Source organism: Dermacentor albipictus, chromosome 9 (genome assembly GCF_038994185.2).
Source record: "Dermacentor albipictus isolate Rhodes 1998 colony chromosome 9, USDA_Dalb.pri_finalv2, whole genome shotgun sequence".
Lineage (NCBI taxonomy): Eukaryota > Metazoa > Arthropoda > Arachnida > Ixodida > Ixodidae > Dermacentor > Dermacentor albipictus.
This window is the reverse complement of record NC_091829.1, coordinates 102521142-102546767: the sequence shown is the minus strand read 5'-3', so window position 1 is coordinate 102546767 and position 25626 is coordinate 102521142. Positions and strand designations below refer to the sequence as shown.

Below are 25626 nucleotides of genomic sequence, written 5' to 3'. Positions count from 1 at the left end.
TGCTAGAATTCGCACAAACAGTAAGCAACAGGGCTAAGCTCGGCGAAGAACAACACCCATCTTTGACATTGCAATTGTCGCGGCTCTTCTCGGCAACAATGACATTCAACGAAGCCCACCAGGGTTATCAACCTTAAAGAGGCACGCAACCTACCAATTCAGTATGCCAAACGCACGCTGCCCAAGATTCACGCACGGCATCCTGACAGGTACACCACTGGCCACCATTCTAAATACCCTCACGGACTCTGTAATCGATCATGCCCTTATGAAGATTGTACCTTAAGGAAATGGTAAGTACAGTCTCTACGTTCTCAGCATATGTACCGCTCCAAAAGAAGTTAGGCCGCCTAGACCAGGTCCTTCGCTAGATGAAGCAGCTAGCAAGCACTAATTGACTACTCATCCTAGGTCACTTCAACGCCACGCATGCCGCGTGGGGCTACATCAGAAACACGGCCATAGGCAAAGTTCTCCTTCATATGAAACATTACAGTATCATCAACTCGCCATTCTCGCTAATTCGCAACATTCTACCAAAATGGGCGACAGCATGAGTCAAGAGACGTACCCTGACTTAACACTGACCGACCGACTGCGCCCACGGGCTGCTGCATTGCAATATGAGACGATGGGCAGTAATCTCCGCGTACCTCACGCCACAATACATGAAATAAAGTTCTAATTCAGAAAATGCATCATGGAAACAAAGGAACAACTTGTCTCAGAAATTTGACGGACCTATCATTAGCATCGCAACCAGGACAGGGGCATGACACAACCTTCCAGTGGCTCCTGGGCCACTGCGATACCAGCGGATTGACACAACAATGAAGTCACCCATCTCCACATAAAAGTGGCCGATTTGTTTTGATTCTGCTTTCGTCAGCTGATTCTATGGCTGAGCTGCTCTGTATGTCTCATTAACGCATATTGATCCTGTGTAACTCGCGTGTTCCCACCATGAGTAGCTCACCTTCTTTGCCTCCAGATACACAGCTGCATCTAGCTCCTGGATTACCGCCGTTTGCTGCTCTCGCTTGTTGTTGCATTTACACAGACCTGTGCGTTCCTTATTGAAATGGCCAACAGTCCCACGTGCGGTACATGCAGCTGATTAGACCCTCAAACACACAAGCAAATCATGTGCATAGCGCTCCACCAATTGTACATTCTGAACAAAACGTTCTAGGCCAGTGCTCCCAACAAACGAACACCATTTATTACCGATACTCAGGTTCCTGTGGTCTACAGGCCTTCGCCATAAACATTAGAAGCGCCGACTGTTACCGTTCTTCTGATATTTGTTGCCTTACCCCTTCCCTCCGTCCAGGGTATCTAACAAGAACAAGCTTTGCTCAACCTCCCTGGCTTTCCAGAGATATTTTTTCTCTCCCACGCAATTATTTGGAGCCACCAACCTAATACACTTGACAGCCCTCAGACATGAACCTCTGGCCATCTGACTTATCGCGATCGACAAACTTGAGGAAAAGATCAAATGCATCCAAGACACAATTTCTGAACACTCGAAAAACAAACTACTCACGACCGATAACTCAGCAGTTGATACCCATTTTCTGCCTCAACGGAAAGCCCAAAACTGTTTTGTCAAGTGATGACGCTAACAGAAATACAGCAGACGTTCCAAACTCTGCATCGCAGCCCTTACTGCTGCCACTGAGACATTCGCCGATCGTCCTCCGCGACAAAACTAACGTCTGGGGTGTACTCCTCCGCAGGGTAGTGTTGCTCAGTAAACGGTGTCCGGCACCTTCTGGATGCCACTCAAAACAAGCGGCACAGCCAGTACACCATGCAGCGAATTTTTCAACTAGCCCCGATTAATTTCCCCAAAGATATTGAGGAGAAGTACACAGTAAGTGCAAAGAACCTTTGTTTTGCGACTTTTCTTTCTTTGTTTTCTTTATGCCACATTGTTCCATTCTGTACAAACTATTACCCCCTTTCATCAATGCCCTTCAGCGGGCCTGTGAAGTATTATGAATAAATAAAGAAATCGAGTCTCAACTGTGAAACTACTTCGGTATATAGGAGATTTGCGAATAAGACACTCGACATGCCAATCAATTCGCGCGAACTTATGCGAGCTCACAAAAGATGCACTCACAGTATGACGTCTTGTCAGGAGTTATTCACCAATAAATGCCCCGGAACCTTGACGGCGACTCCTTGCCGGTTTTACCTTCACCTTCCCAACAAACATTGGGAAACGGGATGCTTACCGACTGGGTGGAAGCCCGTTAAAATAGTGCTAATGCCCAAACCGGCTAAAATGCCCTGTCTAACAAACCTACATCCCATATCGTACCATATCACTGAACGCTTACTTGGAATAGCGCTTTGAGCACAGATTGTGGACTGGGCGTGTTGGTATAGCATATTAGAGGCTCGATTGCGCAACATTTGGACGACACACACAGAAGAGAACGCACACTACAAGCGCTCTGTGGTGTATGTTTCTCTTCTGTGTGTGTTGTCCAAATGTTGCGCAATCGAGCCTCTTTGAGCACATTGTTCACAAGAACCTTAAACATCCCCTAGAAGACCAACATCTCGCCCAAGATACTATGTGTGGTTTCCGGCCAAACCTTTCCCACCAAGATGTTTTACTCCAACTAAAGTAAGAAGTCCTCGACAACGTTAGAATGAACAGTAGAAAAAGAATTGCCGTCTCTTTTTTCTTAAGGGAACTTTTCACAATGTTGCACCCTGTATCACTATAGAAAGCAAATAGCTGGGTTCACATGACAGAACCGATCACGTAATCAGTCCGCATGCAAGCGTGATATGGCTCGGCTCCAACGACTCGCGCGCAAGCAGATCGTCAGTGCTTTATTGTAAGAGGCGTGATTCGGTGGCATTCAACGACATCATGCTCGTGCGCCTATAAAACCGCTGGTCCTTTCCATCTTGTAAATCCAACTTAAACGACATCACTTGTGGAACCGCACAATCATTATCGCCGTCGCTAAATTAAGAAACATCAACCATACAACCACTGTCAGCATTGAACACTTGCAGACACCACCTCCCCACGCACACAGCACGGACACATTGCTGGGCGCAGTGCTTTCATCAGTGCAATTCAACATTGCCATGACGAGGTTCCCAGTCTTAGTGTCATACGAGGCATCAAACAAACCCTACATACGGGCTGAATTACGTACAACATGCAGCCAACAAGGTGCAGAACTAGATGGCACGCAGAGCACTTCAGGGCGTTCCACAAGCTTCTATTGGTAACGTGCAAACCCTGAGGGAAAGCAAGCCTGATACCGACCGATACTACAGTCCTCACGACTGCCACACGTATCCCCCGGGTGAGCAAGCTCTGTATTCTTGGCGTGAAAATAGAAACTGACAGTGGAGCTGGCCTCGCTCAGCAACGCCTACCACACTCCACCATACAAGTTCTTCGTGTGGTCTGTCGCGTCACCAACAGGAAGCATGGTCGTAAGCAGAATGACATCCTATGACTGATACAGGCACTCATTATCAGTTGCCTCCAATGGCCCACTCTTTATCTCCCACTGAGGAGAGTACAAATCGAGACCCTCGATCATCTCTGAAGAACAGCATACAAGAAACAGATTGGACGGCCAACCTGAAGGTCATGTTACGGCTAGAAGCACTTACAGTTCCCAATACTTCCACAGAACGTACAGATGCTTACCTTGCTAATGAGCTGCAAAGGTTACAACGACTAGCCACCGGGCGACACATCTTTGAGATATTACGACGTACCTTACACACTTCTCCATTCCTTCTCATGATTGTACTTCGCCTCCGCAGTTTAATTCACATGCCGCCTATCACCAGAAGCATGCACCCTACTTGTCATGCTGATTTAAGACAAGCTAGGACACGAGCTTTGACTCTCGAACACGGAGGACACCTTAGCGCCCTAAACGTGGATGCTGTTGCCAATCTTCCGCTCTCTGCGCACCTTCTGAGCGGAGTATACGGCGAGGAAAAATAAATTACTGCAGCCACGGTACAACATACTTTCATTACGGAAGCGGGGGAAACTGCCATTGAGCTACCTACAGCGCCTCAGCCGCAATAGGACTGCGTCATCATTTTCTCGTGCTCCCGAGCAGCATGCTGCAACTACGCCAGCGAGATTTCTTACAAAGCTCGCCACGTATTCCACTCACTACAAACAACACCCGCCACATTTATTCTGTCATGGGCTACGGCCTACCATTCTCTACGCTGCAATGAGCAGGCGAACACCTGTGTCCTAGCGCACACTAATCTAGCCCTGTGCAGCGCGCCCCTAGCGCACACCAGTCTCCCACTGTGCAGAGAAACTCTGGCTGAGACTTGTCTAGAGACTTACCTAACACTCATCCCGTACATCACTATTCCTCAACTCGCTATACGGTACCACCTCTGCGCTAAACACTAACTCGCGAAGATGCTGCGGCCTGGCAAGCACTCCAGGCCATGACTTAATCACTCCCATCTTAGACTATGACATGCCATCCATCCCAGTCTACACCAGTATAGATCTGCTCACCGTAAATAGTACGCATCCTTACCTTACACAGCTGGGGTATGCCCACATACAGCCAGCTTCCCGCTCATTTTCAATCCCACTAATGGGAAACTGTGCAACCCGCTCAGATCCGCTCGAGTATTTGATGCTGGTAGGACGGGCACAGCACTCAATTGCGGCTGCAGGGCTTGAAGAAGCCTGGCAGCCGGCGAGCGACGAAGCACGACTAGCTTCAACGCTCGTTCTTCTTTTCAATAAATGTTCTGTGCTACTATTACTAGTACCTTGTCAAGCGAAGCAACGCCTGATCCACAACAGAGTTACCGCATATACGACGGCGTGAGACCGTTATGAACGAGTTCCATTTCCCACCAAATATTATTTCCCCACCCGTTAGGCACGTCCCGGTTAGCCATCTGTATTTCATAGATGCGTATAGAACATGATGTTTTATACTATGCGCACATACGTTAGTTGGGTTAGGTGTTAGGCAGTGAAACGCGCTCACACGAGAAAGAAGCAAGTACATGTGTCAATATCCACATTTACTCAAAAAGTACAAATATGCATCATAAATAATCTAAGTCTCAACCTGAACTTGTTGCCGTAAAGTGGGAAGGATATCGCCGCTGGATTATGTGACCTCTAATAAATGCTCACTATCTGCGTGCATAGGTCTACAGAATATCTAGTGTATAGTTTTGAGTTCCCGCTAGCGCGTTTCACTTCCTGTTGCCATAGCAGATTTACTATCAAGGACATATTCAATGCAATGCTCGCAGTAGTCGCCGAGGGGCGGAACGCCCTCACAACAAGGTCAGGTACATCGCGCTCACAGTAGTGCACATGCCTACGACAAGAAAGCGCAGCGTACTCATCCTACTGGAAGTTGCACCCGCCACACTGAGCATAATAAATTAGCGAAAGTTGCAAGATTAAATCGCAGCAGGAAATACGAAGAATAGATGTAGTCATGGGATGCAAACGTGACCGTTTCAACCTGTAATCTGAACACGCGGAAACATAATACTCGCTTCGGGAAACTGGAAAAAAAGAAGATAGAAGCAAAAAAGAATGGTTGTCATTCCATAATTCCATAAAATATCACATCACCTAAAGAAGATAGTACCTCGCTCTGATGTCAAAGCCGTGTTCTCGGCTCCCCAAAAACTTGAGACTTTGCAGGAAAAGCTGCCCAATTAAGAATGAGAAACTAAAATGTTGTTGCATGAAAAAGCATCAAAACAAGTTCGTTGTATGCAATGCAGGTGTAGTACATCGGGTTCCCTTGTCCTGCGGCAAGTGTTATAGCGGTCAAACCAGCCGATGCGTAAACGAGAGGCTTGCAGAACATCGCGGCAAGGTAAAGCAAGGCATCGAAGGCCACGTGGCAGAACACTGCAAGTCATGCAATGGTTGTTATCCTATCTTTCACAGATGCACGATATTAGTTTCTCCCATAGATCGCTTAACCAGGGAGACAGTGTAGGCCAGAGAAATTCTTTCGGCATGATCATAGTTCTGTTGATGCCCTGTCTGTAGCATTAGGTCATAAGAAAGTGAGGTTTCTGGAGGTATGACAGTGACAACGTTTGGTTTCAGTGGCACATGTGGTTATGCAGTTTTGCACGTGGTTTTGTTTGTTTTCCTCGCATCCTGTTTTTTTTTTCTGATTGTGGAAGCGTTTATATATGTCGCTATCACACTAAAAGCCCGTTGAAGTTTGCACATGTTGTGTGTCCCTTCTTCATTCGACGTCCTGTCTTTGTGCGCGCAAAAGTCTAACAAGAACCACGTACAACCAACTCGCCCAAAACGTAACTCTTTTGAAAAACCTATGTGGCGAGGGGGAGACTATTCATGTGGAGTCTGAGAAAATTATTTTCGTCATGTTGTTACATGAATTAGACGCCACGTGATCAGTCGCGCCACGCAAGATAGCCACGGGCTACTATGTTTCGGAATAACAATGATCTCAAACTTTTCGGCGAGCCTTCACTGTCAAATTTGGACCTAGGATCCCACCGTTTACTTCTGCAAAAGCACCACTTTCAATGCGAATGGAATTTCAAACGCAATAAATCTCGGGAAGTCTTTGACGACTTTGTTGCAAGAAATCTACCCATAAAACTTTACGTAATCCCTCCTCCACCCCAATACAGCACCTTAAATAATTCTTCAAGAAAACCTCAAATGAAGGAACCAGGAATGACGAAGCCCATATGTCTATACGATGAAACGATGTAATGTACATAAAGACTTTAATTCTAAAGTTGAATTAGCGTCAATAAGATATCGGCCCCTTGATATTTCCAAAATAAACTTTATACTCGCAAAATAAATGTTAGTAGAACGCCGATTAGGTTTCATGTGGAGACGTGGTCGAATGAAGTGTACCTTCCCGGTGATAGGATATCGGTGGCTTACAGGGGTGGTTTAACGTAGTTGTCAGTATGCAAAGCTCGATGGCATGGCGCCAATAGCGACATAGCATATAAGTAAGCACGAATATAAAATCTCTTACCACCTCGACTGTTCGGTGTCTCAATCATACCAAGCTGTGCCTGGCGACTTCTTTTGCATCCAGGACTGATTGTGTAGGCATAATAGATGTTCCTGCGTTCTGCCATTTACCTGTCACAACATTAGTTCGCCTGATTCACGCATCTAGAATATCGAAGACGGGCTAGTGTGCGCCTTCCGTTGTATGTAAATATTTCTCGTTAATTTAGTGTGTGTCAAAAAAATGAGACCATTTAAGCTAACTGAGGCGGATTTCTGAAATGTCCCTTTAAAGTTGTTCTTGTTTTCACGATCTGGAGGACATGCACAGGTCGCTATTATTCGAAATGATACCGGAGGTCTAGGTGCTTCTTCGTGTGGAAAAAGCGATACCTTGAATAGAAGATACTCCGCCTCAAACCTAGGGAAATGTACTACATAAAGAACTCCCAGACATGTGGCAGAAGCAGTTGAGAACATGGAGCTGCGTTTATGTGCTGCCGTTAGTTTACCACAAGCCATCGCAAAACTACCAAGCCTACTTTACGCTTGTCTGGGTACCTACAAAAGTTATGTTTTGCAGCTTGATTGTGTCCCATAAAAACGGGGTACAACCATGTTCCCGACAGTGGGCGTTTCTTTGTCTGCCGTTCTGTATGTCGCACTTTCCTTTAACTGCAGTCTCTTTCCATGCGCGCACCTCATATACGAATAGCTGGGCCGCCATGAAACAGCCAGTAACATTCAATAAATATTAGTACTATTAACTGTGGCTTCAGAAGCATACCACTTGCTCTTTTGAGAAAAGCCGTCGATCCACTGCAAACAACCACACCAGAAGCCATGATGATTATCTGGTCTGCGATGGCGTCAGCTTCCTCCATGTCGTGAGAAGAGATTAGAAGGGTTTTCTTCTTGCCTACGTTCTGCAATGTATCCCACACGATCCGCCTCGTCTCCGGATCGAGGCCCGCGGTTGGCTCGTCGAGAATCAGCACCTGGGAAAAAATCCGGTTTCATGTCCTCCCACACCCACCAGACCTGGCTGGATATCTATAGTCAATCGCTCTGCTCAAGTTTAGATACGTGGAGTGCTCCGAACAGACACTGAAGGAAAATAATCAGAAGGGTTATATTGATAGAATATTCGTCTAGAAGTGTGTGATCGTTTTCTGAGAGCCAATACGTGTCTTTTTGTGCACAAAATTGCCACCGAAGTTTGCCCTGCTACTCGTCAGTTTCAGTCGCTCACACTAAAATACACAAGCTGAGGAACACCCCACGTCACCGCCCTATCAAAAAATGCTCGCATCGCAGAAACGGTGTCATATTCTAAAACATTCCTGCTTTCGCCATTTTCTCGCATCCAAAAAAAGAAGTTCACCGACGATTACGATACTCACTAATACAAATTTGAGAGCAACTCTATACATGTATTTTTTTCACAGTATAGTGGCTGGTGCGGACCGTCTGTCTTGTGCAGCACTTTGCAAAGGGAGCGAAGTGTAGCGCGACGGCCTCGCTAAATGGCAAAGCTCGAGTGGCAGCGCGTGGGCGAGATTCACAGCGGCTGCCGCAGGAAAACTTCCGCTCATGCAGGGCTTTGTTTCCATACAATGGTGTCAGTGATGTCATCGGCTAAGAGACCACGCGCGCTACTCTGGCGCCATCTCATGGCCATCGCCGCCGTAAAGTCCTTATTGCATGGCACTATGCTTTTCTTATCATGCCTTTCGCCATACCCTCCTCCTCCGCTTTTCGCCTCATGGTTCGGTTGCGCCCTTCTCCGCTTTCCTCCTCCTGCTCTCTTCGCGATGGATTTCTTTCTGTTTAGAGCTGCGCTCTAAAACTGTTCTCGCTGCGATGACGGTTTGTCACCACAGAACCCTGATCTTTCAATATACCTCGACTATATTGCTTGAATATAGTCGAGAAGCTTGAATTGCACTCTAAATCGATAAAGCGCTCAATCCAGTAAGCCTACAGGCTTATAATTTCTACATTTCAGATGTAGACAGGCCATCAACTCCAATAAATCATAAGCGAGAACCTGCGATAACCCTCTTATGGTTGCAGTAGGAACAAATATATGATTTGTTGGACTTGTTAATTGTTGTATTCCCAATGCTTTTCTGGGCTTAATAATTTGCTTGCTTCATATGATTGTGATTAGAGAAAATTGAGTCCCTCAGCTGTCCTTTAATAGTCCGGAATTTACCTGCTAATACCACGATATGAATATGAGGCTCTCCGTATAGAGGGAATTGCGAGAAATTTCTACCACCTTGGGGTCCTTGAAATTGTGTCCAAATCTAAGTACACGAACGTTTTATCATTTCGGCTCCATAGAACCGCGGCCGGCAATACAAACCGTGACCTCGTGCTTAGCAGCGCAACGACACTTTGTTGCCGAACGTACCTCTGGATCGGAAACAAGAGTCATCGCTATGCTCAGCCTTCGCTTCATGCCGCCAATGAGCTCGCTGGGCATGTTGTACACCTTGTCTTCCAGCCCGACCACACGCAGTGTCTCCTGGATTGAACTCATGAGCCTGTCATTGTGTCCTTTCTTAAGCTGCAAAAGAAGTGAAAGAATATACGGTGAGCTGTTTAAATGTTCATTTCCTGAAATGTGTAAATCCGGCAGAACCAGACTGCCCCTGAACGTTGACGTCAATGCGATTAGCGTTCAAGCAATGTGGCGACAGAAGTGATGGCCAACGCCGAAACATCTAAGCAGCCGGACTATTTTCCCGCGTTTCTTACTGCACATACTGCGCCATCCAGTGAGGCTGCCGTAAAGCTTCCGTATGACGCGCATTTATTTCCGCAGAATGTGAGACAAATTTGGAGGATCATTTTTGTCATTGTAGAGCGGCCCATATATCCAGTGGCACATGTCGAGTTACCCAAGTTAAAGTCCAAGAGGTTCATTGCGTAGTGTCATACACCCAATAGCACATACGCAGTGACCCAAATTAGTATCAAAGAGCTTCACTGAATAACAGTAGAGACTGATTTGCGCATGCTCAGGGCTCTAAGGCGGAGTAAAAAAGGTTTATGGAAGACCGTTACATACTGGGTGCCACGTGCCTGGTGCCGTAACTCCGGTGGCCAAAGCCGGCATCAAAGAGGCTCGTTGAAACGCGGCATATCGATACACAACTCAATGCAATGATTCGTTTCGAACCCTGTTCCCGCAGCGCACCAGCCCCATGCGCTACTCATTCGACCAAGGACTGCCCAGTTTTCCAAGTCGGTTCGTGATGTAGATTGAGAGTTGTGCCCCCGACAGTGAGTGGAGTTCCCTAGGAATGCTAATCGTATTATTCGGCACAATAATTAGTAATACTACAAGAATTATTAATAATAACTGCAACAATTAATGATAAAATCGTCATAATAAACAGCAAAAATCCTGCCACGAATGGAGATTTGGTGAGACGGAAATGACGAAAAAGCGAGAATGCAATAAAACGATGAACATAAAGCCCACACAGATGGGGGGGGGGGGAGGCTGCTTTCAAGCCCTCGCAAGAAGTTGCCAACAGCGTCTGCATTTTGAAACACCCTACTCGGGTCTAGCCAGCTTTTCATCCCTCTAAAAACGACTGAATTTCAATTTAATGAACCGACAGCTTAACTTGCATAGTCCTGAGAATTGAGGCGCAGACAATTTTTCATCTGTAAAGAAAGATTTAAGTGCGCTCAAATGAACCAAAAGCTCAAGCTGGAAAATCTTCAGACTTGAGGTCTGGCCATTTCTCTACCGCAAGGAAAGATTCAATTGGACTCAAGTGAACCAAAAGGTCAAGCTGCAGGGTCTTGAGACTTGAAGCGTAGTTAATTCTTTATCCGCAATGAAATCACTCTCGCATGAACCAAAAGCTCAAACTGGCAAGACTTTGATGTCTAGCCAATGCTTTATTCAAAGAAATATTGAATTGCACTCTAAGTCAATCAGACGCTTAACCCCGTAATAATTAAGGCTTTGTATTGCGTCAAAGGGGACCTAACATGCGACAGTGCATTCAAACATATGATGTCGCGCTCATTTACGCGCGCTGTCGTGGCAAAAATGTGCAATTCGATCTTCCCTGTCTCCAATATAATAATGAGCCATATCCGCATAAATGGACAAAAACTAAGTTACGAAACAATATCTTACTAGCCTAAAGAGACGTTTCTTGCACTTTGAGCCTAAATCAAACCACTCTATTGAGCATTGCGTCAGGCTGCGAGAACAAGGGGAGGTAGACTTTTTCGGTGAGGCCACCTTGATTAAGCATTTGGTGGAGGATAGTTACGCTACAGCAACGAATCCAACTAGTGTTTGCAGCAGAGGCACCGCGTAGCGAAGCGTAGAACATGGAGATAAGCATATTGAGTCAGCGCTCTCGGAAATGGAGTGTTAACTACGCAAGTGATTGATTTTTTTTCGAAGATGTAAATAAGCCTAGTAATTTCGTTGAACAAATGGTACGTGAACTATGCCAGCTTCAACTACACAATTAGAACACGAGTTCTAAAGTGAATAATTACGGTTACTTAAATTGATGTTATTTAGCTTGCATTACTGGGCCATTGCTTTCTGCAAGTACAGTCATATCATAAGAAGCCAACAAGTCACACCTAGGACAGCATAGGGGAATTTTAATTAAGGAAATGATCAGAAAATGGAAATTAAAGTGGATGCAAAAGCTACTGGTGGGCAGGTGAAGTACAAGCCCACGTCTTCGCATTACGTGTGTGACGCTCTTATAAAATGAGCTAGCGTGGCGCCCTTTTCCCATCCGGTTTCTTGTGTACTTGTGCCTGTCTACTAACACTAAGATTGGGACTGCTAGCTAGGGTGACCACTCGTGGTATTTTCGGCGGACATAGAACATCCTTTCGGCGAAGACGCATGAGGCTGCTTGTGCGCGGGAATCCGAATTACATTCGCTTTGGTGAAAAGTCATTATATAGACTCGGTTTGTGCGTTCATGACGTTGCGCCACCTCCTCCCCATCTACTAACACTAAACCTGGGACTGCTAGCTAGGACGACCACTCGTGGCATTTTCGGCGGACGTAGAACGTCCTTTCGGCGAAGACGCATGAGGCTGTTTATGTGCGGGAATCCTAATTACAATCGCTTTGGTGAAATGTCATTGTATAGACTCGGTTTGTGCGCTCATGACGTGGCGCCACCTCCTCCCCATCTACTAAAACTCAGCCTGGGACTGCTATCTATGGCGACCATTCGTGGTATTTTCGGCGGACATTGAACATCCTTTCGGCGAAGACGCATGAGGCTGATTATGTGTGGGAATCCGAATTACAGTCGCTTTGGTGAAATGTCATTGTATAGACTCGGTTTGTGCGCTCATGACGTGGCCCCACCTCCTCCCCATCGGCTTCGCTGCCACGTGTGCAATGACGCGCGCAATAGGCACGCATTTTAGTCAGCTAAAACCGGGAGGGCGCGATGGCCTCTCTGAACCGTGCTTGTCTCGCACCTTGAAGGTATGGTATACACTTCCACCCCGATCCAAAGTGTACCACATTTTCTTTTCAAAGCCATCAATTTACTTTGTCTACGCGAAATTGCTCGAGAAATTACAAGTCATGCATTTTTGACGCGTTTTTACTATTAGACCCGTTGGCCATTTCCGACACCATCGCTCGGTGAAGCCGCCGTCCACGACGAAACCGAATATTCGCGTAGGGCGGCATTTAATAATTTCGCACTAAAACGGGGCCCCTCGGCTTCCTTTCTTCATCGCCCATTACTTAATGAAGGTGTCGAATCCGGCAGGTGTTATCCCTTCAGGTAGCATGTGTTGGTTTACTGACCTGTTGCCTTAACCCGAAAAATTTGGCTGGATGTGACGCCTGCGGCCGAACGGCCGTTCCACATCAGCCGCAAATGTTTATGAGTGTGCCCATGATGCTATGCTGTCCTTGGCTTATTGTTGGATCGCTTATTCTGGTATCCCTATATATATATATATATATATATATATATATATAGAAATGAGAAGAAAGTGGGTTAACCGAGGGGCCCGATTTTATTAGTCATATCATAAGAAGCCAACAAACACTGACACCAAGTACAACATAGGGCAAATTACTTGTGCTTAGTACATGAAATAAAAACACGATTAGTTAATGGAAATTAACGTGGATGAAAAAACAACTTGCCGCAGGTGGGAACCGAACCCACACGTTCACGTTCTTGTGACGCCTGCGACAATAAAGACGTTCCACGTCCGCCACCAAGGTCTGTGAGTGGTGGCGCTGGCTAACACTCCCAGGGTTCTACTAGGACACATAAATACCCATGAACGTGGATGGGAAAACGGCACCGCGGTAGCTCAATCGGTAGAGCATCGCACGCGAAATGCGAAGGTTGTGGGCTCGGTTTCCACCTGCGGCAAGTTGTTTTTTCATCCACGGTAATTTCCATTAACTAATCGTTTCTTTATTTCATGTACTAAGCACAAGTAATTTCCCCTATGTTGTACTTGGTGTCAGTGTTTGTTGGCTTCTTATGATATGACTAATAAAATCGCGCCCCTCGGTTAACCCCTTTCTTCTCGTTTATTACCAACGAAGGTCTCAAATCCGGCAACACTGATGCCTTCAGGTAGCATATGTGGGATTATTGACCAGCTGCCTTCACCCAAAGCACAAGTAATTTCCCCTATGTTGTACTTGGTGTCAGTGTTTGTTGGCTTCTTATGATATGACTATATATATATATATATATACGTATATATATATATATATATATATATATATATATATATATATATATATATATATATATATATATATATATAATTTTGTTATATATTAAGGGTGGGCGAATATTTCATGTTTTGAATGCTAATAGAATATCACACTAACTGCTCACATTCAAAAGAGAACAATTATATATTTCCGAATAATGTAAACTTTCGAAACATTTCGCGCAACTCGATTGGTAATGTTTTCTTTCTGTTTTCCGGGTCCTAAACATTTATTTGCACATTATTTGATTTGGAACTACAACAAATCTTTTCGAAGCAATGCAGAAACAAAATCGGTATTTCAACTTCTTTTTAGTTTCGCTGCTGAAGACTGTATGACAACCAGTGAGTTTTGTTGGCAATCTGTCACATTGTGTTTTCGGCACTCTAGCCAGGTAGACTTTTAATTTTACGCAGGCACTAGCAACTTTTTCCCTGCAACGGGTCCTTTTACAGGCGTTTCTGGCACACTAATATTTCGGCCTTCTTCTTTTTCTACATTTGAGATCTTTTTTTTACCATCCATTTATTTAATGTGTTTCGAAAGCTAATCACACATCACTCACTCATTTACGGAAAGCTTCTTTTATTACCGGATCCAAAGATACTGAGAAGGTATTCGTGCAGTTCATTTTTCATGACAATTTGTGATATTGTATTTCACACTGACTCCTCCTTCCTGTGCGGTCCACACTATTTGGTACAGGCGTAATATTCATGTTGTAAATATGTACGTCGGGCTTTGGAATATTCCATATTCATGTCGGTATTCAAATCTTCCTATTCGTACGCGGTTCGTATTGGAAAAAGGTTAACACTTCTTTTTCGAGGTAATCACTGAATGAGTACTCTATCCCCTGTACTTTTCCGCAAAACTGAAGTTAACTTGCCGATTTCTTTCCAAGCCCCACAAGTTTTCCGGGAGAGGAAGATTTTCAGGCATGGGAAGATTTTTTTTTCCTAACCCGCCTAAACCTGAATGAACCGTTTCCAAAAACCCCGCACATGCAGGACACATGGCAGTTTTTTCCCCGTAAGCCAACGTGATTCCATGAAAAACCTGGAACTCGAACCCGAGTCACCCACAAAAAATGTGTTTTTACCCGGCGCTACCTTGGCGACCACATTTGCCTTGACGAGGCAGCGTATCGCAACATTTTGTTTCGTTGAAACTAAGCTTTCTCTTAATAATAAATGCCGTGAAGTGGTTCATAGCGACAGTGGAAAGAGGTGCCAAAGGTTTCGGTGGTGTCGGCTCTTTCTAACGCATATTAATAGCAAACCTCACGTACCGATCCAAAGTAGAGAAGGTTTTCGAGGCAAGTCATGTCTCCGAAAAAGATGTCAGTCTGCTGACAAAAGCTGACACGCTGGCGCACCTGCTCACGCTGGCTGGCAACGTTGTAGCCGCACACTGTGACTGCACCACTTGTTGGGGCCAGCATTCCTGTGGCATTCAAAGCAATCGCTGAACAATCACTGGGTTTCAAAGCTAGGACACAAAAGCTTCATGCCTCGCTCACGGTGAAGACCTATCTCGCTGAATTCCGGGGAAACAGCACCACTAGCAGATTTATCTAAGCCTTATCTCACTGGGTATGGTTCTTAAAGCTATTCCCGTCATGCTTAGCACTGCTTCCACACCAAAGTTTCTGTATTCCCAGATAACGTCCCTATAAAAAATGGACTCAAACCCAATGAGCCCATATAAAAATTTAATGCCACATGAAGCCCGCATGTTTCCTTCTCGCGCATGCACTCACACACGCATACATTAATGCATACTATTCATATATATATATATATATATATATATATATATATATATATATATATATATAAAGGAAGCCAACAAACGAAGACACCAAAGATAAAGATAACACACAGGCGAAATTACTTTTACATATTAATTGAATTGAACAAATCATAAATTCTTCGAAATGAAAGTGGATGAAAAAGTCGTTTCGCAGGTGGGGAACGATCCCACGTCCTCGCATTAAGCGTGCGATGCTCTACCAATTGAACTACCGCGGCGCAGTTTTCCGATTCACTTTCCGGGGTATTTACGTGTTATAGGTAGAACTATTTTCCCTCTTACCGCTAACTCATTGATCGGCTTCTTAAGTGCCAGGTTCTTCCGTTCCATCCTCAAAAGAAATTCCGGATCAAGCTACAGAACAGGTATTCGGCTTGAACTCAGGAAGAGGACCTTACTGTTGAAGCAATGAACGACAATCTTATGGGCATCATTAAGGAGTGTGCAATAGAAGTCGGTGGTAACTTCGTTAGACAGGATACCGGTAAGGTATCGCAGGAGACAAAAGATCTGATTAAGAAACGCCAATCTATGAAAGCCTCTAACCCTACAGCTAGAATATAATTGGCTGCACTTTCCAAGTTAATCAACAAGCGCAAGATAGCTAACACAAGGAAGTATGACACGGATAGAATCGAGCACGCTCTCAGGAACGGAGGAAGCCTAAAATCAGTGACGAAGAAACAAGGAATAGGCAAGAATAATGTGTGCATTAAGAGACAAAGCCGGCAATATGATTACTGATATGGATAAGGTAGTTCAAATGGCTGAGGACTTCTACCGAGATTTATACAGTGCCAGTGGCATCCACGAAGATGGTGGAAAAGGGAATAGTCTAGAGGAACGCGACATCCCACAAGTGACGCCGGAAGATATAAAGAAAACCTTGGGAGCTATGCAAAGGGGGAAGGCAGCTAGGGAAGATCAGGGGTGCTATGCAGGATGCGTCGAGTTTGGCGAAACTCGGGATCTTCACGACCTCTGGCGACACCCCAAGATGAAAGCACGAATGGTACCGAGACACAGTTTATCTTTCGACAAGCCTCCAGTTTCATTGGTTTATCAAGATTCACTCTGGTTGGCTATCATTCCTTGGGCGTTGCCTTCTGGGCGGTCGACAAACTGGGGCTCACGTGATCACACCGTCGGTGCATGGTCGTGCCTTCTTTCACTTGTTTGTCGTTCCACTGAGTGCATTACATGCAGAAGCAAGTTGTAAAACAAATGCATTTAGTAGAGTATTATAAGTTACTTTAACGTGGTTTAGAAGTATTTTGAAGCTTACGAGATGTGCACTGAATGCGTCTTAGACTGATTTGTAATTTAGTACGCTTCGCATTATACCACGAGGGAACGCTGTAGTGGCGTCATCGCATCCATTCAACGGGCAAGCATGGCGGCTAAGCATCAGAGAGGCCCAGTGTAAACAAACCCGTACAACGAGCTTGCAGTGCGCGACGTAGTGATCAGGCTCGACGATGGCCAGTATTTCTTGGATAGTTCTGTTCCTCCGTGGGCAATCTTCCCGTGCACCCGGTAAGACTGCCAATAGCTTCGGCGATTTTACATATCGCAATGCGCACCTACTGTTCACGGCGAAGTGCTGAAGAAACAACTTGTCCGGTGCTGCTTCTGCGAGTGCGCTGAGTTCCTCCACTCTGTGTGACTGCGAGCGTCACGAACATTACATAGTGTGGGCAAAAGGCAGACATCCTATATAGCGACGATGCGACAAGGAGGTGGTACCGACGATGGATCTCCCTACCAACACAGTGAAGGAGACATCGACAAACTGCAGGTAAGTATATTTCTACTGTTTCATATTTAGCATAATAAGAGTGCACGGATTAAGGCACTTTCGTAGTAACGAACTGAATGTCTAGCAGTTTAAAGAAGGCAGTGAGAACCAATGAGTGTTCGTGCTTTTACATGCAAGTGGGCCCGCGAAAATATTGAAAAGATGAAGGTAACCTTCACTAACTTGGTGAGATAACAGAAATTCATGAGTGACATTAAGCCAGCAAAATTTATGGAAGAGTATCTTTCTCCAAGTGAAATATCAATAGCAAGTACTGATATAAAGCAGGAAACTTATACAAAAATTTCATGGGTTGAACAGCACATGGAAGGCATTACCGAATCGTTATCACCATGTGACCGATATCCTTGAAAAAAGTCTAGAATCATTGCATTCCACCGGTTATGCAATATGGGACATAAACCTGGAGGTTAACAAAGAAACTTGAGATGTCAAGGACTGTGCAGAAAGCGAAGTAAAAAAAATTGTTGGAGATAGCATTAAGGCAGGAAGACAGTGGCGTAGTAAACCATGGCAACTGATATGCTAGTTGAGATTAAGAAAAAAGAAAGGAATCGGCAGACAGGCCATGCACGTATTCGATCACTTGTTGCCAATTCATATCAGGTGATTACATAAGCATGACAGAATGGATGTCAAGGAGAGAGAACTACAGCCGAGGATGGTAGAAAATTGCGTAATGGATGATGTTTGTAGGCATAGGATGCAATCAGCTCGTATAAGACGGGATTGTAGGGTGAGGCATTTGTTTGCAGCGAACAAAAATAGGTTTGTGGTGCTGACAGTAGAGACTCGTGAAGGCGCGGTGCCACCTCAGCTGCTGGCACACTAATCAACATGACAATTGGCTCTGAAAAAGAAAACCCCAGTTATGAAAAATAAAGCAACGTTGCCCCAACGCATTGTTTTATTATGCATACTACACTAGAGGCTTCCACAGTTAAGGGCACTTAGTACTAATAGTGAAACGAGCATTTTTCTTTGTAAATAATGGTTTGTATGCGGCGGATTCATTCCAGTACACTTTTTTGCAGCAAAACATTCTGCTGCTGGAGGCACTCAACTGCCTGGTGGCAGTAGGCGAGCGCCAGGCACGTGCTCTTGAGAGTGCGGCAGAGGTCCAGAGGGCTGCTCTGCAACAGTAGTATCGGTGCCCTCACTGCTCTCCTGTTGAGCCCACAGAAGGCACCTTATAAAGGAGCTTCAGTTTAATATTTTGTTTATTATTCAAGAACATGAATAAAATTATTGCAGTAAACATTCTGCTGTGCATATTAGGAGACTTGTAACATGCACTTGGTGTCCCTTTAAAATAGGCAGAAACGTAAGACAACCTGTGCCACTCTTGGACCATGTAAATAAAAAATACACCAATGCAGCATACACGTCATCGTGCTGTTTGTTCTTTCTATGTGCAAGAATACAGAGCGTCTTGATTAGCCACAAGATGAACGGTGTGTGTAATTCACAATGAAGACAGGAAACAGCAGCTTAATAATGCTATCACCTATAGACTGTGCATATGACTGCAACACTCCCCGATTCAAATGTGCCATTACATGCATGTTCGATACCACATATTCTTTAACATTGTCTTATAATTGCATGTACCATATTTCACACATCTTAAGCCCTTGCATAGCCCACTTCTGATGTATCCATTTCATAGGCCATGTAATTGTACACTTTGTCCTTTTGTGTTGTATGAAAAGCAGCAGCCTTTACAGTCGTATAAAACTTCAGGAGACAGGAGAGGCCCCACCCAGATGATCAAAGCGCAGCAGCCGATTGCTTACACGTCTAAAGAAATAGTCCCTCTCCAACGAGCAGGTATTAGTCTGTCCGGCGGCACGATGTCAGTCTAGAGTGCGTGCCCATTGGTGCAGGCTTGTGTTCACCTGCCTTAAAGTGCAGATTCCGCAGCCTCCTAAAGTTGTATCCGACTATAGAAACACGTAATGCCTTGCACCAGTTGCATAGACTTCTGCAACTTGATAGCACACAATGATCAGGAGCAGAAATCTATAAAGGCATCCAAGCAAAGCTGGCTGGCCACACTTCCATTATGAGGGGCTGGAAAAGGTCTCGCCAAATATTCTCATGACATCCTTGAAAAAGAGGTGGTGTTTGGCACTTCTTTGGAATCAAAATCAGATTACACTGAATGTTGTGTAGCACGTCAAAACAAACCGAGCTTGGTTACTTGCACAGCATGTAATGGGAGGTTGTGCTTCACATCGGAAACAAACTGCTCTGTCGAGTACAATTTCAAGGCCGGTATGGCACCTATTATGTCAACACTATTATGGCACCTATTATGTCACCTATTATGTCAACGAATTACACTTTTCACAGGCCATTGATTTCACCACTATTTTTGTATGATGCTTCTTTCAATCAGTGCTTGTATTACATTAGCAGGTGGATTTGAAAGCAAAGCTTTGTTTGCAAACCTTCCGACTTCCATAATTGTGTGGCAAGGCACTGGCATGTTGTCGAATAGTTCACACTTCCTCGGTCCTGCACCAAAGAAGCCCAATGCTCTAATTGAAGTTGGATCGCACAACAATTCAACGGCACACAAAGAAGTGTAACACACACAGCAAAGCATTCTGCTGTGTGTATTTCTCTTTGTGTCCCGTCAAATTGTTGTGCAATTAAACTTCAAGCTTCGATACCAATACACCGTCTTCAACCTCACCAATGCTCTAGTTATTAGGCCACAATGGTGCACATCTTTGAAATTTCGCAACACAAATTAGCTCTCCAAAAAATCACAAATGTTAAATTTTGCAGCACAGCTGTATGTATGCACGTGCCGTATTCTCTACCACTAAACTCACAAGAATCAAAGAGGCAAGCATTAACCGGCCTTGCTGCTGCCGTTACCATTATCATCATGACACCAATGGAAAGACAGTGCCAAGTTTCAGTAAAGGGAGTGCTGGAGGGAAAGGTGTGACAGCGAGGGCTTACAATAAAAATAACGGTTACGAGACATGTTCAATGCCAATATATGCTGCATGTTGCTCAGCCTACTTTGGCATTGCGGCAAGCGTTTACTCGTTTGGGCATAGACACGTTTTGTGTAATCATTGCTCTAAAGCTGTACAAATGGTCTATTTGCTCTGCAATTTTTATTTTTATCATGGTGGGTTAAAGACCCACTTTTCATTGGCATCTGCACCACATTTCTCCCGATATGTAATTTTGCCTTGGTGGTTCATGACATCTTCACGTAGAGAGAGTTCTGCAGAGTATCAGATGTGCATTGTTCTACTGCTTAAGAATTAGAGCCCCATTATGAGACGAAAATATACAATTTATCCATCCAGAATAACGCCGCCACCCCCGAAAAAAAGGAAGATGCACTGAACCTCTGGCACATGCATCGACAGTGAACAGAGCAAACAATCTGAAGTATTTGCTTCATGCAAGCCAACACACAAAGATCCTCAATGCATTTTCATTTCACCACAAATGCATAGGCACAACCGGCTTGGCGCAACATCCACATCTCGCGCTGCAACAAATTGTGCAATGCCTCGCTGTTTCATAGTGCGGCCGATAGATTACGCGTGACCAAAATTCAGCATTGTGCATACTTAATAACTTCACCAATGAAGAACCCCAAGTTCTTTATGAGATTAGGATTCATTGGTTACTTCACACAATTTGTGATATCCATTTATCTATTTATACTTAAATAACCTCTTTCCCAAGAAAGTGAGCCATTTGGAAGGCATCCTGACAGACAATTAGAACAATCCGCAAAAAGTGATCAACCAGCGAAAAAGTCTGTTAATCACAGTAACGCTGATATTGAAGGCGCCTTAATTCCTACGTACGTTCCGTCGACACACCCAACTACGTTCGTAATGTTCCCACGAAGTAGGAAGCATTCTTTTATATATGCCCGCTCCGCCGAGGTATTCTGGAAAGCTAGCCACAGCTTACGCACTGCCGCATCGATAAGCGCGTCAGACACATCTCTGACACAGTTGCTAACAGTAGTTTGATGGCGTCCAATGTAACGCTCGGCGCCGACGCTTCCCTGAAAACTCCCAGTCCCGTAGGAACGGAGGGCACAGATGACTTGCTCTACGACGGTGAGCGAATGAAGCCCGCCACGTTGTCTCCGCAGACGAGAGTCTTCGCCTAGCTCGTCACACAGCCAGCACACTGATGTCTTCGACAGGCGAAAATGACGCTGAATGTCCCCGTCGGTCATGCAGGTGAACGGGTCCGGACTGTCATAATGACGCTTGCTGCCGCTGGATGCAATGAAACAGGCTGCTGCTGCCGCCGCCATGTTCCCGAGTTGAACTCGGAGGGGGTATCGCGATGTACGAGTTTAGCACGAGTTCGCCTGTCAATCAAAACCAGAGGTCACGCCCCGCGCGAGGCATGTAACTATTGCGCGCGCACCCACTACAGTTGGGCCACGCCCAACTTGTATTCCGGCAACAGCGACGCGGTGTCGAGCTGAGAGGCATCAACAATCTTGACCGCCGACACAAAACACGCACAACGCACTGTCGTCGGTGATGTACTGAGCACCACTATCAAAAACAAAGCGTTGACTGTCGCTGGCTTATGCATACATCTTCTCGGGCTGAGATGGCCGCACAACACGGTTTCATTGCCTGCATTGTGGCGCGTAGCGCACAGTAAATAATTATCGGCACGTCACTGTAGCTGCTTGTAAGGCGTCAATGCGTCGAGGGGGACGACGATGCTAAGGAGTGCGTATTTCGGCAGTCGTTTGAGATGGCTGCTCTGTCATCGGTGATGAAACGGAGCCACAGCGTCGTAAACACGATCAGCTTCCGACAATCGCTCGCTCTTCTAGACCCAGTGCCATGGCATTTGTTCATCACAAGCACTGCGCACTCAACAGTTCCAACACCTCGCTCCGTTCGAAATCTGATTTCATAACTGCACACAAGAGCCCTCACCTGCCAAAATGCGAGTGCTGCGGTGTCGTTACGATATCCACCTGCGATCGCTGCTGGCTCCAGTAGAGGTAATCCGCAAGCACCTTCGACTGCACAACACACATATACTGCGTACATGCGCTCAGAGGCGCCTTCACTGGGCAAGCGATGACAAGCGATGAATTCTGTCGCTGGGGAAGCACGCACGTTTCGCAATGTATCGCAGAGGCTTCGCGCACAAAGATAAACTGGTACATTTTCACTGAACTGCGTCACTACGCACTCTAAAATAACATACCGCCATGTTACAGCGACAGCTGTTGTGTCGTTTTTAGTTTGTGAATGGGGGCCTTAATAGCCAAGTGAAGCGCCTGCGATGAACAGCCGTACCGCGGCGCTGCGTTTCTATTCCCCTAATAGAGAAAGAGTTGCCATGACCCTTCATGGATGAAAACCGACTTTATTGCGAATAGCACTGCAGCGCCCCTAGGCGACTTATCACCGTATGAACGCCCTCGTGCGTGCGACCCGCTTCAATGTACCGCTTCTAAGCTTTCGCCTCCCTGTCGCCACTCGCGGCAAGAAGTGCAAAATTTAATAATTTGCTCGATCCCCGTTTGTCATCACAAATTTCTAGCGTTGAAAACGAAAAACAGATACCTAAAGAAATAAAAATGTTTGTTATTTTATTTGTTGTATTTTAACGTATTCGTTTGAGTGAAAGTGTAGGTGCAAGAAATGCGCCGCATGTACCCTGTCCGCATTCGATGCAGGATAGAAAGACAGTGCGCGAAAGATGAGGCACGCCCTTGACGCGCCCCAGAAAGGCGTGGCAAGCGGCTCACGGCAAGGGTGCAGACAGACAGCGGGACAGTCACGGTATCGCTAAGTTGCGATAATCCGTTGATAACAATACGCGGCGCTGGCGCGTTTCGTTTTGCAGCCTTCTGCGCTTGAAACGTGGAAGCAGCGTGCCGCGCAGGGTGCGCTCATGTTGTCATACGCGGCTTTTTGTCTACATAATTTTTTGCCTGCACCTTCGGCGCGTTCCGCGCTATCTCCGTTCACTGACTGCCGTCGAGCAAACTCGGGTAAAACTCGGGTGAACGAGAAACTCGGCGCATCCTGCATAGCACCCCAGGTTATAGCAGATTTATTCAAGGATAGTGGGCAGGTTGATCTAGAAAACTGGCCACCCTGTATACGCAATACCTCATGACCTCGAGAGTACCGATATCTTGGAAGAATGCCCACATAACCTTACTCCGATCAACTTACGGTCCATTGTCTACAAAGTCAACAAACTAAGACACCAAAGATAAAGATAACACACAGGTGAAATGACTTTTACATAATATTTGAATTAAACAAATCATAAATTCTTCGAAATGAAAGTGGACTAAGGTAATCGTGAATAGAATCAGGAACACCTTAGACTTGTGTCAACCAAAGGACCAGGGAGGATTTGGTAAAGGCTACTCCACAACAGACCATATTCGCACTATCAATCAGATGATAGAAAAATGTGCGGAATATAACCAACCCTTATATATAGCTTTCATTGATTACGAGAAAGCGTTTGATTCAGTCGAAACCTCAGCAGTCATGCAGGCATTACGGAATCGGGGTGTAGACGATCCGTATGTAAAAGTACTGAAAGATATCTATAGCAGTTCTACAGCCACCGTAGTCCTCCCTAAAGAAAGCAACAAAATCCCGCAAAAGACAAACGTCAGACAGGGAGATACAATTTCTCCAATGCTATTCACAGCGTGTTTGCAGGAGGTATTCAGAGACCTGAATTGAAAAGAATTGGGGATAAGAGTTAATGAAAAATACCTTAGTGACTTGCGATTCGCTGATGATATTGCCTTGCTTAGTAACTCAGGGGACCAATTGCAATGCATGCTCGCTGACCTGGAGGGACAAAGCAGAAGGGCGGGTCTAAAAATTAATCTGCAGAAAATTAAAGTAATGTTTAAAAGTCTCGGAAGAGAACAGCAGTTTACGATAGGTAGCCAGGCACTGGAAGTGCTAAGGGAATAGATCTATTTAGGACAGGTAGTGAGCGCAGATCCAGATCATCAGACTGAAATAATCAGAATAATAAGAATGGGCTGGGGTGCGTTTGGCCGGCATTCTCAGATCATGAACAGCAGGCTGCCATTATCCCACAAGAGAAAAGTGTATGACAGCTGTGTCTTACCAGTACTCACCTATGGGGCAGAAACCTGGAGGCTTACAAAAAGGGTTCTGCTGAAATTGGGGACGACGCAACAAGCTATGGAAAGAAGAAGGAGGGGTGTAAATTTAAGGGATAAGAAAAGAGCACAGTGGATGAACGAACAAACGCGGGTAAATGATATCTTAGTTGAAATCAAGAAAAAGAAATGGGCATGGGCAGGGCATGTAATGAGGAGGGAAGATAACCGGTGGTCATTAAGGGTTACAGACTGGATTGCAAGAGAATGAAAGCGTAGCAGGGGGTGGCAGGAAGTTAGGTGGACGGATGAGATTAAGAAATTTGCAGCGCCAACATGACCACAATTACCATATGACCGGGGTAGTTGTAGAAGAATGGGAGAGGCCTTTGCCCTGCAGTGAGCGTAGCCAGGCTGATGATGATTATGACTAGAACTAACCCTGGGAGTGTTAGCCAGCGCCACCGCTCAAAAACTCTGGCGGCGGATGTGCAATCCCTTCTGCCGCAGGCATCACGAGCACGTGATTTTTTTGGGTGAAGGCAATAAACCCACACATGCTACCTGAAGGCATCAATGTTGTCGGATCTGAAACCTTCGTTATACATAACGACTAGTGAACCTCAATATACATACCGATAATCAAAATAACGAGACCATCGTTATACATAACGAAGGTCTCGAATCCGGCAACCTTGATGCCTTCAGGTAGCGTGTGTAGCTTTATTGACCAGTTGCCTTCCCCCAAAAAGATCACGTACTGGTTATGCCTGCGGCAGAAAGGATGTTCAACATCCGCCACCAAAGTTTCTGCGTGGTGGCCTTGGCTAACACTCCCAAGGTTCGTTGTAGTAGTAAAACATAAATACACAAGAAAGTGGATGGCGAAACGGTGCCGCGGCAGCTCAGTTGGTTAGAGCATCGCACGCGCAATACCAAGACGTGGGATTGTTCCCCACCTACGGCAAGTTGTTTTGTCATCCACTCTGATTTCCATAAATTTTTCATTTCTTTAATTCAATTAGTAAGTATTATCAATTTCACCGATTTT

The 25626-nt window shown here is 45.4% G+C and overlaps 1 protein-coding gene across 6 annotated transcripts in view; it reads right to left on the bottom strand.

Annotated features, from left to right (window-relative positions):
• The window catches only part of LOC139049594 (phospholipid-transporting ATPase ABCA3-like), a 259493-nt gene that overhangs the window by 140101 nt on the left and 93766 nt on the right, over positions 1 to 25626 (bottom strand). For all 6 annotated transcript variants that reach the window (XM_070525163.1, XM_070525161.1, XM_070525159.1 and 3 more), the window contains 3 exons: positions 15095 to 15249; positions 9447 to 9602; positions 7815 to 8025 (listed from right to left, as the gene is read on the bottom strand). In XM_070525163.1, the coding sequence (XP_070381264.1) occupies positions 7815 to 8025; positions 9447 to 9602; positions 15095 to 15249 (522 nt within the window). The remainder of the gene's footprint in view (positions 1 to 7814; positions 8026 to 9446; positions 9603 to 15094; positions 15250 to 25626) is intronic.